The 15,926-nt window shown below is 32.3% G+C and overlaps 1 protein-coding gene across 1 annotated transcript; it reads left to right on the top strand.

Annotated features, from left to right (window-relative positions):
- Positions 1 to 2,576: 2,576 nt before the first annotated feature.
- Positions 2,577 to 14,188, top strand: LOC112710770 (phospholipase D zeta 2). Its single transcript, XM_025763173.3, has 20 exons — positions 2,577 to 2,985; positions 3,820 to 3,921; positions 4,099 to 4,214; positions 4,599 to 4,740; positions 5,292 to 5,456; positions 5,651 to 5,821; positions 6,107 to 6,349; positions 6,444 to 6,560; positions 6,700 to 6,839; positions 6,920 to 7,069; positions 7,312 to 7,468; positions 7,568 to 8,029; positions 8,757 to 8,867; positions 9,277 to 9,423; positions 9,512 to 9,709; positions 9,935 to 10,036; positions 10,218 to 10,349; positions 10,619 to 10,684; positions 13,306 to 13,367; positions 13,459 to 14,188. Exons 1-20 carry the CDS (start codon positions 2,791 to 2,793, stop codon positions 13,709 to 13,711), a joined length of 3,231 nt encoding a protein of 1,076 aa, XP_025618958.1. The 5' UTR covers positions 2,577 to 2,790; the 3' UTR covers positions 13,712 to 14,188.
- Positions 14,189 to 15,926: the final 1,738 nt, after the last annotated feature.

The raw sequence follows: 15,926 nt of genomic DNA, 5'->3' as shown, positions 1-15,926 counted from the left end.
TCCGTCCTGCCCTTCTCAAAAATTCGTCCTGCTAAAAATTTGTTTTGATATAGGACGAATAATTACTCGTTTCAAACGAATAAAGACGAAATGAATACTCGCAGCTTCGAGTGATATTGCCGTTCTAGATGTCAGATCCCCAAAGTAAATATACTAATAATTGGATTGAATTTGTTATCATTAAGGAATATCAATCATATGCCACTTTGGCATATTCTGAGTGAAAAGGCATATGATGTTGGATATTCTATAGCATACTAAAGCATATGCCATGTGCTGATGTGCATCACTGCACCCCATTTGCATGAACTCAGTCATGTCTCTTTAGTTGACCAAATTGTCCTTACATCCTCATCCTTTGTTTTAATTTCACCAAACCAATTTATAGGAGCAATTATTACTTATTAGTTATTAGCATGGGTACAAAACTTTTGTTTCCAAGAAAAGTTTTGGCTTTTCGCCATTAAACTATATTGAGTTTAATTTTAATTACTTTGCGTAAACCATATGCATTATTATCATCCAATCACGTAAAATGCTTTTATAAGTTATAAGTTATAACAAAAGACTTGTAGTCTATAATGGCAACAACCCTTACAAGTAACAAGGTAGAACTTGATGTGGAGGGTGTGTTGCACGTAAGTTTATATTGAGTAAACAACTAAAATTGTATTCGAAAATTTAAGATACTGACAAAAAATAATTTTAAAAAATATTAAATAATAAACAAACTTTTAAAATATTTAAAAATAATATAAAAAATTAGATATTAAATATATATTTAAAAAATAATTTTAAAAATTACATTTTGATAAATTTTTTTGTAAATATTATTTAAAAAAATCTTTTTATTTTTAAAATTTAGTAATTTTATATCAACTGAATTTTTTTTAAAAAATTTTTTATTGTGGATAGACAATTTTTTTGAAAAATAGAAAAATCTAAAGATTAAATTTTGTTCCGAATTTTTGTGTGTACCTTTTAAATAATATTTAAAAGTTGCGACAAACACTCAGATTAAATGAAAAGTGGTTTGTTCAATACAAAATTTTTTTTTTATACTTATAAAAGATATAATTTTTAAATTATTCCGTGACTTTTATCGATAACAATTTTTTCATTGGCTTTTTTTATTTGAATTTTTCAGGTAACAAATTGGTACTTAGTAGTTAACTCTTTTATATTTTCACATTAATTTTTATTCGTTATTTTTGTTGATTTTTTAAATTATTCAGTGATTTTTATCGATAACATTTTTTTTAAATATATTATAAAAGAGTTCAATTAGAGAATCAACTCTTTTTAGTTAATATAAGTTAATTTTTAAAATTATTTTAGAGTTTATATTTTAAATTCTAAAATTATAAATTATAAATCATATATATTAAATTTTAAATTTTAATTTTAAACTCTAAATTTAAAAAATTAAAAGTTAAAAGATAATTTTACAATAAAAAAGTAATATTATTGATTAAAAATTAATTTCTTATATTTATTCATTAAAAAAATATTTTTACGGTTAAAATAATACAAATTTTTAATACTTAAAAAAGAGTAGATACAAATTTTATTTAAATTTATTTTTAAATTTGTATGGAATATAAGAAATATTCAACTTTCGACCCTCTTAATTTGACCTCTTCTATCTCTTATTTAAATTTTTCGTTTTTTTTTTCTTGATTTTTATAATTTAAATTTAAAATCGCTCACTATTCTGATTATAATAACTGCACTAAAAAACTAAAACATGAGATTAATGTAGTGATTCTTGCTCTTGGCTCTTTCACATTCTTTTTAGGAAATAGTAGACCATTTCAAATCAAATTAAAAAATAAAAATAAATTAAAAAAATCTTGATTTACAAATTTGAATGGATTGTAAAAAAAGAAAAATTGGTTGCTTAAATATAATAGAAAAACAAAGAATTAATTGACGCAAAATATAGAAAATTGAAAAATATAAAAAATTACATGTAGTGGGAGAAGATTTTGATGCAAACTAAATAAATATAATTTTTGTAATTACTCTTATATTTGAATTTCTTTTTTAATTTAACGATGTAATTAAAACATTTGCTAATATTTCGTTCAATTTAAATAATAGCAAATATCTCAATTTATATTTTTCGAATCGATCTAAATTTAATTATTAATATTTTTATTAATTTAAAAAATTATATTTTTATACATATAAAAATAATATTATTTATATTTCGTTTACCATGTAAATGAATTAATTATAAGTATATATCATAATTTTAAACTGCAAAGGAAATATGCAGATTGCAGAATAAGTCAATTTTTACGGTATCACGTGTGTGTTTAAAATTTTGTGTTTTATAAATGAGATATAGTCATGATTAATTTGTTTAATAAGATGTAAAAGTAATTGTGTGTAAATTCAGTAAATAAAATATTTAAAATATTTATTTTAAAAAAATCCGAATTTAGAAGGTTACTTAAGCGATTTTTTTTGGGTGATAATTAAGCTACTATTATAAGCAATCTCTTACTCACTAGCTAAATTTTAATTGGATGACAAATTGACAATATAGTTTACCATGGCCTAACACACTCGTTAATTGAATGTTCTAAGACTATAAAAACTCTGCGTTCGTTTACTTTCTCTTTTTTTTTTGTTTCTTCATGTTCTTCCTTTAACAAGGTACCTGCTTCTCTGAACCTCCGGCTTTCACAGTTCTTCTACGTTCTTTTGGATTTTAATATTTGGTCCTTCCATCATCGCTGCAAAACGAAGCAACGGTGACTCTAAGTTCCTTCATCAACTTCCATGTCGTCGGAGCCGCTGATTCCGCCGTCCGACGACACATTCTGGCGTTCTCACTCTTTCCGGCAATGCGGCGAACCGGCCACGTCGATTTTCGACGAATTGCCGAAAGCAACAATCGTTTCGGTGTCGCGACCGGAGACCGGAGAAATTAGCCCAATCTTGCTTTCTTATACAATTGAGTTGGAGTACAAGCAGGCACGTACCACTTCTTTTTTTCGAGAAGATTTTTCATTTTCTTGCTCTTTGATTTCTTTGTCTTAGTTAAAATCTGATTCATGCACCAAAACTTTTGGTTGGTTCAACTGACTGCGTAATTGATTTTGGTTTATTCCATTGTTGGTCAAATTGGTTGACTTGAGTCATGCAGAAAAGGAGAAAAGCTATAAGTATTCAAGTATTTCGCGGTGGCGGGTTGTTTCTTTTTTTTTTTTCTTTCTTTATTTTTTCTTTTTGCTTTCTTTTTAAGCTTGTGGTCTAAGTTATCATCAAAGATGTCACTTGTGAATTTGTGATCAATATCATTAATTGCCTAAGCTGGAGTTTTCCAGCATGACATTGTTGGTCAGAATTCATCAGGAGAAATATATGGACTTTGGTTTATGTATCTAAGTGATTGTACAAGTAGAATTTCTGGGACTGGTAGCTTCGTTAGCTAAGAATTGAAATATGTTAGCATGACTTGAGAGGACTAAAATTGGAAATTATGAGTTATTGATTGTTTTCCTATTCAAATATTTTGCACAATGACTTTGGATATAATTTTTGTATTAATATTAGTGGATTATTGGTTAGCAACTTACCATCTATGGGAAAGTTTTGATTTTAAGATGTATAGTTTTCTGTCTGTGCCTTCTATAATTGCTCGTTATGGTTCTCTTAAGAATGTCTATATTGTTGATAATCTTTTGAACATAATTAGTGACATCTTAATTCTCCAGATCCTACTAAGATTTGATGAAGTTTTAAGTTATTCTGTCAAGTAATGCAGTTAAAGCTAATGTCTAGCTAACAAGCATTTGTGTAATACAGTTCAAGTGGCGTCTTCACAAGAGAGCAGCGCAAGTTCTCTACTTACAGTTTGCCCTGCGGAAACGTGTACTAATTGAACAACTTCATGACAAACAAGAGCAGGTTTGCAGTTTAATTATTTTATGTTGCATTTTGCAGCCATGATTCTTTTAGCTGTTTTGGGGGATTCCTGTAACCAGATGCCTTTTCATGCTTACTCCATTATGTTAAGTGAGGAAAGGTGCTTTCAATAATTTTCTTTTCCCATCTAACTTTCTAACTTATAACTTTCTCATTAAGATAAAAGAATGGCTTCAGAGCTTAGGAATAGTAGATCACACAGTGACGATACACGATGATGAAGAACCTGATGATGGAGCTGTGCCTTTACATCACGAAGACAGTGTTAAAAGCAGGTATCTAGTCTATTTTTCAAGAAATTAGAAGTTTATATCTAATGCAGTTATAAACTTTACAACTTCTTAAAATGTGGGAGTGCATTGGTCCACAACTTCATGGTTTTTTAAATGTGAAGTCCATGATTCTTAGCTGACAGTCCAAAGTTGTGGAATATTTTATTAATTCTTAAAAGGGGTGAACCAGGGTCTAATGGGATTGAATTATGATCCACATATTAAATAATTTTCAAGTACATAAACATTGTTTGTTGGCTAGTAAATATAGTCGTTTCCAGCATCATTTATACAGAATAAAGGCTTCCATTATTTAGATGTAACGCTTTAGTTTTTTCTTTCTAGAGGAGTGTAAAGAAATATTAATTCATTTGATTTTTTTTACAGATATGTCCCATCTGTTGCTGCTCTATCAATAATTCGTCCATCATTAGGAGGGCAGCAATCGGTTGTAGACAGGGCAAAAGTCGCAATGCAAAGTTATTTGAATCTTTTCTTAGAAAACCTGGATATTGTTAATTCTCCAGAGGTAACTAGTTCAACTTCATAGTTGCCAATCATTTAATTTGTTTGAAAAATGGATAGAATACCATCATACCAGTGTATAGGGGTTAACGCTTCTTTGGTTCATGTATAGCATTGAGAATGCATAATCAAAATGAGATTGAATGGGAGTTTATTCTTTTTTTATTTATCTAATTTACATTCATCTACAAGACACAATTTTATGGTGTTTCAAATCCTCCTATCTAGCTCAACATATGTGGAATTCTTTGAACTTGTACACCATAGACAACCATCAGTGTGCTCCATACTCCACAGGCAATAAAGTAGCTATTTAATATTTTAATCATATTCAGATATAACTCTGCCTATGTCAAATTTGTTGCATACTTTTTACACAGCCTGTCCCAAGGCCATATGAAAGAGGAGGGTTATGTTGGGCCTTTGACAACCAATGTAAAACTTGGTTGAACCCAATGAACTCAGATTCAGATATATTTATATGGTGCTCCATTTCTGTTTATGAAATGTGACTTAAGATAAAATTATCTTTTCTAATATACGGTTTGAATACAGGTCTGCAGGTTTTTGGAAGTCTCCAAGCTATCCTTTTTACATGAGTATGGTCCAAAGCTGAGAGAGGGATATGTGACAGTGAAGCATTTATCAAATGTTTCACAGGATTCAGAAGCATGCCATCCATGTGATTGGCTTCGTGGCTGTAATAACAGCTGGAAGAAGGTTTGATTCTGTTTTTTTTTTTTTTTTGCCACACTTGATACCTTAGTTTGGCAGCATATTATTGTTACCTTAGAGATCATACATAAAACATATAATATCTTTATGGAAAATCCAATTTATAGTCATCAAAGATAGTTTTCCTGCAACTTTTTTTTGTCTTGGATTTAATCTTTGATTACATTGTCTCGACACAGGTATGGGCTGTTTTGAAACATGGATTTTTGGCCTTGCTGGATGGCCCTTTCAGCAATATACCGCTGGACATACTTGTTTTTGATGTTCTTCCATCCTCAAAAGGAGATAAAACACAAATACATTTAGCTGATCCTGTAAAGGAATGTAATCCTTTGCGATACACATTTAAGGTGATGATCAATTTGTCTTAGACATCATCTTTTACCCTCTGCATAAGAAATAATTTTTAAATTGCTTAAAAATCTGTTCTACCAATTCTTTGTTATCACAGTCAGTCAAAGCAGCTAGACTGATTATACTTTAACTGATTTAACTAATGACAACTGTCAAACACAGAGTAAAAGCTTTGCCTTATTCATAAATATATAGTTCCAATTTATTTGAGAACAATATGTATTGACAAACTTTTATTTCCTTCCAAATTTATGTTAATAATAATTGGAATTGATTAGTAGGTTACTAGTGGGAATAGGACCATATCATTGAGAACTACCAGCAATGGTAGGGTTAAAGCTTGGGTAAATGCAATTAATGAAGCTGGTCTTCGACCTTCGGAGGGTTGGTGTCGTCCTCATCGGTTTGCTTCATTTGCTCCTGTAAGAGGTTTGACTGAAGATGGGAGCCAAGCCCAGTGGTTTGTAGACGGAAAGGCAGCATTTCAAGCAATTGCTTCTTCAATTCAAGCTGCAAAATCAGAGGTATATGTTTTTTCCATTGTTAACCAAGGACCCAAGGTTATAGTTAAATTGTCTCATTTTCCTAATTCAATTCTCAAATGGAAACGGGCTGCAGATCTTCATTACAGGATGGTGGCTTTGCCCCGAGCTATATCTTAAACGTCCTTTTGATGGCTTTTCAAAACTCAGACTTGACTCGTTGCTAGAAGAAAAAGCTATGCAAGGAGTTCAGGTACACCTAGCATTCTTGTTGATGTAATCAGTTTTATTGGTGATCTCCACAGTCAGAACTTTGAAGCCCTTGTGCATTATAAGACTGAATTACATGAAAATGGATAAAGCTTAGCTTATGCAATTATATGTTTATGTAGATATATGTGCTTCTCTACAAGGAGGTTTCTCTGGCTTTGAAAATCAACAGCTCGTATAGTATGAGAAGACTCCTCAAAATTCATGAGAATGTGAGGGTATTGCGCTATCCTGACCATTTAACCAGTGGCGTGTATTTATGGTGGGTACTATTAATGAGTGAGGGTTGAAGAACATAAAAATTCATGGGACCTTACATGTGATATGATGAATAATTTACAGGTCGCACCATGAGAAACTTGTAATTGTTGATTACAAGATTTGCTATATTGGAGGATTAGACTTATGCTTCGGTCGATATGACACGCCTGACCATAAAGTTGGTGATTGCCCCTCTATTACATGGCCTGGAAAGGACTATTACAACCCAAGGTATTTTTCTTTTTCTTATTTTCGTATGAAAAAGAAAGAACATTTTGCAAAACAAACCATTCTATGAGTGAATAGAAAAGGCTGATTTCTATATCAGTTTATGGTCAATTGCAATGCATATGGCCATGTTTTCTTACATATACAAATACAATATTCTCAAGATTGAGATAATGTTAGCACCCGTAGTTGAGACTTCACAGTTGCATATAATATTTATTGTGAAAATTTTTGTTCATGTATAGAGAATCTGAACCAAATTCATGGGAAGACACGATGAGAGATGAATTGGATCGTGAGAAATATCCTCGTATGCCATGGCATGATGTCCATTGTGCCCTTTGGGGACCTCCTTGTCGTGATATTGCTCGACATTTCATTCAACGTTGGAACCATGCTAAGGTATATGTAAATTGTAATGTCATCATGATATCTTATTTTAATTTACATGTATCTTATTATTCCTCCTCCCCCTCTCTTACATTTTGGTGTATGTCTCAGAGAACTAAAGCTCCAAATGAGCATGAAATCCCGCTACTTATGCCTCACCATCACATGGTCCTCCCTCATTACATGGGAAAAAGCAAAGATATGGACATTACTGGAAAGAAAGATGAAGATGGCACGAAAGAACTTGAGAGTAAGGATTCATTTTCGGAGTCTCCGGTACAAGATATACCGCTGCTTTTACCTCAAGAATCTGGTGGACTAGTTACTTCGCTCGGAGATCATTCCAATATTAGTGAAAAGGTTCCATTATCATCCCAAAAGTTGGAAAATGAAACATCAACTCCAAACACAAAGATCAATGGGTTTCATGATGAAGTTGTTCCTTTTGACCTTGGTGCACAATCTGTTGTTTATGATCTAGACGATTGGTGGGAAACACCAGATGAAGGTACCAAACACGATAATAATTTGGAATATAGACAAGTTGGTCCACGTACTTCTTGTCGCTGTCAGGTTAGTTATGCATTCTGCATCTGCTGTGCAATGGAAAATATTCAAATTTTTGCACCTGTCCTTAAATAAAAATGAGTTATTGTTACCTACCCAAACAAGAATGAAGTATTAGGAATAAAAGCTTCCAATCATAAAGGGAAACAAATTTCTCCTCTGCCCTTCTTACATTACACTAGAAGGAAGAGAGTGGAGGATAGAATAGGAAAGACAAGGGAAGAGAATCATGACAGTGTTAGTGTGAAAAACGTATAAGAGGGTCAGTAGGGATGATTCTAATGGATTTTCATGATTGGAGAGGAGAGTATAAGTAGTAGCAAAATATGGAGGGGGAGAAGCAAACTTTTGGAAAGAATTAAGGCTGGGCTAAGAGAGTGAGGCTGGCTCTTACCATTACAGCCATTTTTTCTTTCTTGTATTTCCTTTCTTCTATATCAATAAATTGAGTGAAATCATCTTGCTTCACTCTTTTATTTTGTCTTGCTGGTCTGTTTTTTTTTTTTTTTTTTAATTTCACTACCTCGGGTGCTAGTTGTTACAGTTGTCTTGTTCTGAATATAAGCTGCCACTACGAGTCAAATATGACTTTTATTCCTGATAAATATATATGACTAATAACACCATGAATATAGAATTCATATTAACCTTTTTCTCCTGAAACAAAGTTTAGTAATATAACCTATTGGATCATATTCTTTTCTGATGCTATGATGGATGTGAAAATCCACAGGTAATCAGAAGTGTCGGCCAATGGTCAGCTGGAACCAGTCAGCATGAAGAAAGCATTCACACAGCATATTGTTCTCTTATTGAAAAAGCAAAGCATCTTATCTACATTGAGGTAAATTAATTACGAGGAATTTGACCTCCCTTGATCTAGTCTTGATTAGCGATATGGTAAGGCCAGTTCAACCTAGGTATAGGGGATAAAAGGAAAATGATAAATCCTCCAAGTTGGATCTTCCTGTTAATTTTCTTAATTACTACATATAGAGACTCTTGAATGTTTTCTATATTTGCAAGGTATTAGCGAGTTTACTTTTTCATTTAATATTTTCTTTGTCAAATATTAGGAGTATTGGTCAGGAACACCATTGATCTATTAGAATACAATCTCATAATACCTTTTTTGGTTCCCATCAGTGATTATCACTTCAGATTAACCCTTCTGTTAGCAATATTAGTTCTGTGAAAAGTATTGAAATGACACCCTTCTTATGTCCACGAATTTCGTTTTGTATTCCTTTCAGAACCAATTTTTCATATCAGGTCTAGCAAAGGATGACACAATTCAGAACCGTGTATTGGAAGCACTATACAGGCGCATTTTACAAGCACACAAGGAACAGAATAAATTTAGAGTTATAGTTGTGATGCCCCTCTTGCCTGGGTTCCAAGTAAGTGTTAAGAACATTCTGTTCATAGTATCAACCTCTTTTCTCTATGATTAAATATTTTAACTGTTTTGAATTATCAATATAACAGGGTGGTCTTGATGATGGTGGTGCTGCAACTGTCAGGGCTTTAACACATTGGCAGTATAGAACAATTTCAAGGGAAAAGCATTCTATATTACACAATCTTGAAGCTAAAATTGGTCCTAAGGCTCATGATTATATTTCTTTCTATGGTCTACGATCTCATGGTAGACTTCATGCCGATGGTTACGTGGCCACAAGTCAGGTAACTTACTTTCCCATTATTTTGAATAATCTCTGGATTTTGATTCAAAAACAGAAAATCTGGGATAGTTTTGTCACAAAGTTTAACTTTGGGCTATTAAGAGATCTTGAAATGGTTGTACAAAGCACATCATTGATCTTGCATATTTAATAATTAATGAACAACATTTAACCTAGATTGCACTGAAATTTCGAACATCTGATGTGTATTCCCATATTTGTGCAGGTATATGTGCATAGTAAATTGATGATAATAGATGACCGTGTAGCTGTCATCGGATCATCTAACATTAACGACCGTAGTCTGCTTGGGTTAAGAGACTCTGAGGTACTCTTAAGAGCTTATTAATACAACTTATATATATATACACATGCATGCGCGCCCCCGTTTTTAAACTCCTTAATTAGCTAGAGTATAATTGAGTAAATTCTGTAATTAAAATTGTTCTATTAGTTTCTAATCTTCAGTTTGAAAGAAAACTCCTTAAATTCTAATTTTTGTCCACCAGATAGGAGTGGTTATAGAAGACAAGGAATATGTTGAATCATTGATGAATGGAAAACCATGGAAAGCTGGGAAATTTTCTTATAGCCTCCGTTGTTCCTTATGGTCTGAACACCTTGGCCTTCATACAGAAGAGGTTAGTCAAATTCAAGTTTATATTTGTGTGTTGCGATATGGTAGCATTGCCTGAAAGTTCTTAGATGTACTTCACAAGAACTATAATGTTCTCACACATTTGTTAATTGTTACTGGAAATGTAACTACAAGATTTGTCAGATTGCTTGGCCTTGTTCATTATTTTCTCATCTTTTTCACTTTTCTAGTTGTCATGAGCTGTTTTTCTGTTAGTGTATATGTTTAGATTACTTCGTATGGCCCACTTGTCAATAATCTGTCTTTTTATAGGTCAGTAAAATCAGTGATCCATTGGCAGACACAACATACAAGGACTTGTGGTCAGCAACTGCGAAGGTAATTTATAGTACTTACAGAACAATTTCATCATTAATATTATACCTTATTAGATATATATCCACTCAGGTCCCTATATATTAATAATATGAGTAAAGTGACAAATAAACCCCTGAAGATTTACATTTCGGACAGATTAGTCCCTAAAGAAACAAAAATACCAATAAAGTCCTCTAAGATAACAAATATGGACAAGTTAGTTCAAATTAAGATCTTCTACTCTAATTATAGAGGCTAATTTAAAGGTAGTGTATCTACATCTGCTATTTTAGAGGATTTTATTGGTATTTTTTTTTTTAGGGACTAATCTATCCAAAGTATAAAATCTTCAAGCGTTTATTTGTCATTTTAATAATATGTAAGTTTAACATCATTCATCATCCGTATACCAGGGTGGATCCAGAAAAAATGATTATGGAGACCAAAAACCAATAATCAATACTTTCCCTCACCATAATAGAGTAATAGCCAATAGCCAATGCTCACTTCACCACTACAACTATAATTCCCAAAAGGGCCGAAAGGAAATTTGGAAACCTAGCTTCGTGTACCACTTTTGATTAGAAGCCTTCAAATCTTTATCAACTAAAGCCTTTGAGAAGTTGGAAATTTTACTCAACTAGAATGATACCTGCGCGATACGCGGGACGGTAAATTAATGATAGTATATAATAAATATTAAAAATTGTTATGTTTTGTAGAAATAAATTAAATATGTGTAAATTGAAGTTAAATTTAAAAGGTATTTTATTTTAAATAATTTGTAGTACAAAAGATTTAGATGTTGGAGTTATATAAAGTGACATTTTTATTGGTGGTTTGATTTTTGCATTTGTTTTAGTTGATGGACTTAGTCATCTTATGTGGCGCTCGTCCTCCTTTTTTTGTTGGTTGTTAGAGTTGCTGCTTTCTTCTTTTTGTCGTAGTTTCTTGTGAAGACATGTTCTTTATGAATTGTTGAGTTTGATACACTTTCTATTGTGTTATTTGATTCAATCTTTTTATGTATGTTCTTCTTTCGAAGATGTGTCTTGAATTTGTATGGTTTTCTTTCTCCTTAATCTCTTGATGGGGTGGTGCTTCAGTGTCATTATTTTTCTAAAATGTCATTAGATTTGAAGCAGTTGTGCCCAATAAATTTTTTGCGTCGCCGTCAAATAGTACAAAAGTTGTTGTAACACTTTGATTTGAAACCTTTAATTGAATTTTGAACCTAAAATAAGTATTGGGTTAACAACTAATAATTTGATAGATGAGATTATGAAAAGTATATAGAGTTACCTTATTGTTGGATATTGTGGTGTTTGATTACATGTGCCACAAATGTAGTTGTTTCTTTTTTTTATATGCTTTCTTCTGACACTTTTTACATTTAACATAGTTTCATCCTAATTTGTCATCAATTTCGTTTATAGTTGCTAAAATTGTGAAGATCTTTTCCTATTCCAATATTCAATTTATGTTATCATTAGGTATATGGTATTTGAGGAAGTATGAATGTATGATGCATGTTGTGATTTTTTTTGTCATACCTGATCATTAGATTTTCATTGTATGGCCATTAGATCTTGGATAGTTATTCGATTTCTAATCATTCTGCTCTGAAAAAATGATGCTATATTGAGTAAGTTTGAAATGTGCAGTTCGGAAATAAATTTTTTGTGCTAAATTTGATGTTATGTGAAGGAATAATGATAAGAGACTTATATATGTAGTTTAAATGGTATGTAATTTAAATACTTATAACGTAAAATTTATTATGATTAATAATATTATTATGACATTTGTAATATGGATATTTATTACCTTTAGTGAGTTATTTATAAAAATTAATAAATTAATTGTTACGGTTATAAGTTTATTGTATTGTTTATAACGGTAAGATATAATAAATATAGGAATATGAATTCAATGTATTTGTAGGTTACAAATTTATTGGATTCTATTTTTTAGTTTTTTATTTGTATATTTTATTTTTTTTGCTGATTTGGAAATAATAGTTGATTTGGCAAAAATTGAGTGGTTGATTCTAAAGTTGTGCCAAGTAAGCAATATTGCTGATATGACATTAGTAGGAGGAAAGAAATATCTCAAAAATAATGTGGTGTATGTTTATGTATCAATTAGTAGTAATTTTTGTCCTAAATTCTTTTCGGGTATTGTCACTTATTTTTTGGTTATTAAATATAGATAATTAAATTTGAGCTGAGCTTTTTTGAGTATTGTCACTTGCCTTTTTGATTATTAGAGATAGATAATATTTGGATTAGACTTTTACTTATACTAGGTTGGTCATAAAATATGTTGAACAATTTAATTATTGAAATAAGACTTTCTCAAATACAAAATAAAATTATATAATATATAATAACCTCTCTATATACACAATATACTTACTAATACTACTAACTTACTACTACTACTAACTATTTTGTTAAAAAGTTTGGGGACCAAGGCCTATGCTTGCTCCCTTTTAGATTGGCCCCTGCCGTAAACCAACGTCTTTTGTAGACAAAATATACTTAATATTTTAAATGTGACTTTATGTAGACATGTAAAAGATAAATTTTCAGATGAATTAGTTATAGTCTAAGGATGACTTTGTTCTATATGTGTTACAGGAGAATACTAGGATATATGATGAGGTCTTCGGTTGCATTCCGAATGATCAGATACACTCAAGGTCTTTGACTGCATCATTTTTTTATGCTTTTCTATTTTTTCTCCTTTTTCATCATTTCCTTCTCATGGTGTTATTTTAACACAATATGCAGATCTGCTCTTCGACAGAGCATGACTCAGCGGAAAGAAAAGGTGGGTCACACCACCATAGATTTGGGAATAGCCCCTGATAAATTAATAACTAGTGATGTCTATGGAGAAATCAATGAGACAAATTCAATGGATAGATTGAACTCTGTAAAGGGACATCTTGTTTCCTTTCCTTTGGAGTTCATGCGTGATGAAGATCTAAGACCAGCCTTTATTGAGAGTGAGTTTTACGTAGCTCCTCAAGTATATCATTAGATATAGATATTAGTATACTGAAGCCATGAAAAAAGATGCCATTCTTTTTATAGATTTTCGTGCTAAACAAGAAACTCAGTGAAAATCAACACATGATAAAGTGGTGTGAAATTTTCACATCCTGTGAGATTAGCAATTGTTTTGCTATTATTAGATAATATCGTAATAATTTAAAAAGAAGAGTAGATAAGTCTAAAGTGAAAATGATTGGAGAAAGTAATAAAGCAGAAATAGAGAGGGATGTAGTCATTAAGTAGTTTTGACCTGTGATTATTGCAGCATTAGTTTTATGAGAGAGGAAGTGTGATTACGTAGAATCTTAAAGCAACTTTATTGGTAACTTAGTTATTGGGGACTTTTATTTGTTTTTGCATTACTCAGTTCTTCATTTTCAGAGAAAATTGTAAATATATTTTTCTTTAATTGACCTGGGATGTAATTGTTTATTTATAAGAGAAAAGTTCAATGGTTAGTAGATTTATTATCTTTTATCAGTATTTTTAGCTATTGACCTAAAATTCTTTTATCTAATAATTCAACAATATACTTATTCAAACCTTGGTCCACAAATTTAGTCAAATCCAAAATGAGTAAAGGCTAATCAACATTCTACAAATATTGTTCAGATAGACACCTATTCGACTGGCGACATGGACCTGGCTCTACTTATCTAAATAAGTAACTAATTCCTATAATCTCTCCCATGATAAAAATGATATCTCAACAACTTCCCTATCAAAAAGGGAGTAACCAACCCACCATCATAGGTGAGACTACTCAGAAGGTGGTTATTTATTCTACATATACACTTATAAATACCTTGACACCCTCAGGTATACTTCGAATCCCAATGTACTAAAAAATCAGCCTAAAGTCCTTGCTAACTAAGCATCAGAGTCCTTGGTATAAATCACTTCCCACTGTCACGAAGATGTCGAATGGCGGCACCTCAGCATTAGAAGACGTTGGACACAACCCCAAAAAGGAGCTTGGAACTTATGTTCAGGCTTGAATCATAGTCTAGGTAATCCCCGAATATTGGCGCCGTTGTCGGGGATCTGATAATCAACACTGTATGATGACAGACGTTTTAGAAAATAGACACACTACTTCTGATTTAGAGGCCTATGAAGAAGAGTAACACAACGACGATTGCGCACTTATCCTACCCCTCAACCTAACAAAGAGAAAGGTGTGGCCGGGGAGATACATCCTGCAAATAAAGGAGGACGAAGAATACGTTCAAAAGTCCATCAATAAGGAGGATCGGGAGAAAGAGATCTTACAGAACTCATGGAACTGGTTCATGGACATCAAGGTCGGCTAGAGCAGTTTGAGAACGAGTTAGAACGACGTGAAACAGAACAACCTTGCAAAGGGAGGTACGACGACAAAGAGAATTAGAATAAAAACTCGAGAAGCTGGAATCCGACCTTAAAGGTAAGAAATTACAAGCTGACCAAGCAGAAACACCTTTAGGAGGTGAAGATCTATATTCTGAAGAGATCATGTGGGCTAATGTTCCCAAAAACTTTAAAAGCAACGACATGATCTCTATGATGGAACTACTGATCCAAGAAACCACTTGAGCAACTTCAAGAGTCGCATGTACTTGGCTGATGCGTTGGACGCAACTCGCTGCATAGCTTTTTCGACTACGTTAACCAAGGTGTCAATGAAGTTGTTCGATAGCTTATTGCTCAGGTTAGTCACCTGTTTCGACGACTTGGCGATGAGCTTTTTTACCTGATTCTCCATTTAGAAAGACAAAACCAAGCATGCTACGAGTCTCTTAGGAGTAAAACAAGAGGTTGGAAAATCACTGCGAGCCTATATGAAAAGGTTCAACAAAGCGTACTTGTAGATTTAGAGTCCCCCTACCGAAGCGGTCATTATGGGACTAGTCAATGGCCTCAGAGAAGGCCCGTTCTCTCAATGGATATCAAAGACACCAATTTCTTTATGAGGTACAAGAACAGACGGAGAAATATATCAACATAGAAGAAATGACACGACTAAGAGAGTCCGTCCCAGGACAACAGACGGACAACATAGTCAATATCAGACTCGAAACAAAAAAAGAGAGTCAAAGAAAAAGAAGACTACAGTTCAAAAAAATCCCGAAGGTATCATAACTATACCCCGTTGCAGGTTTTCTTTGTCGATGTCTAACCTCTCAGACCAATAAAAAAAGGTGAAAGTCGGTTAAAATATT

The sequence above is a fragment of the Arachis hypogaea genome, chromosome 9 (assembly GCF_003086295.3).
Source record: "Arachis hypogaea cultivar Tifrunner chromosome 9, arahy.Tifrunner.gnm2.J5K5, whole genome shotgun sequence".
Classification (NCBI taxonomy): Eukaryota; Viridiplantae; Streptophyta; class Magnoliopsida; order Fabales; family Fabaceae; genus Arachis; species Arachis hypogaea.
The sequence above is the reverse complement of the archived record's forward strand: the minus strand, read 5'-3'. Positions and strand labels throughout refer to the sequence as shown.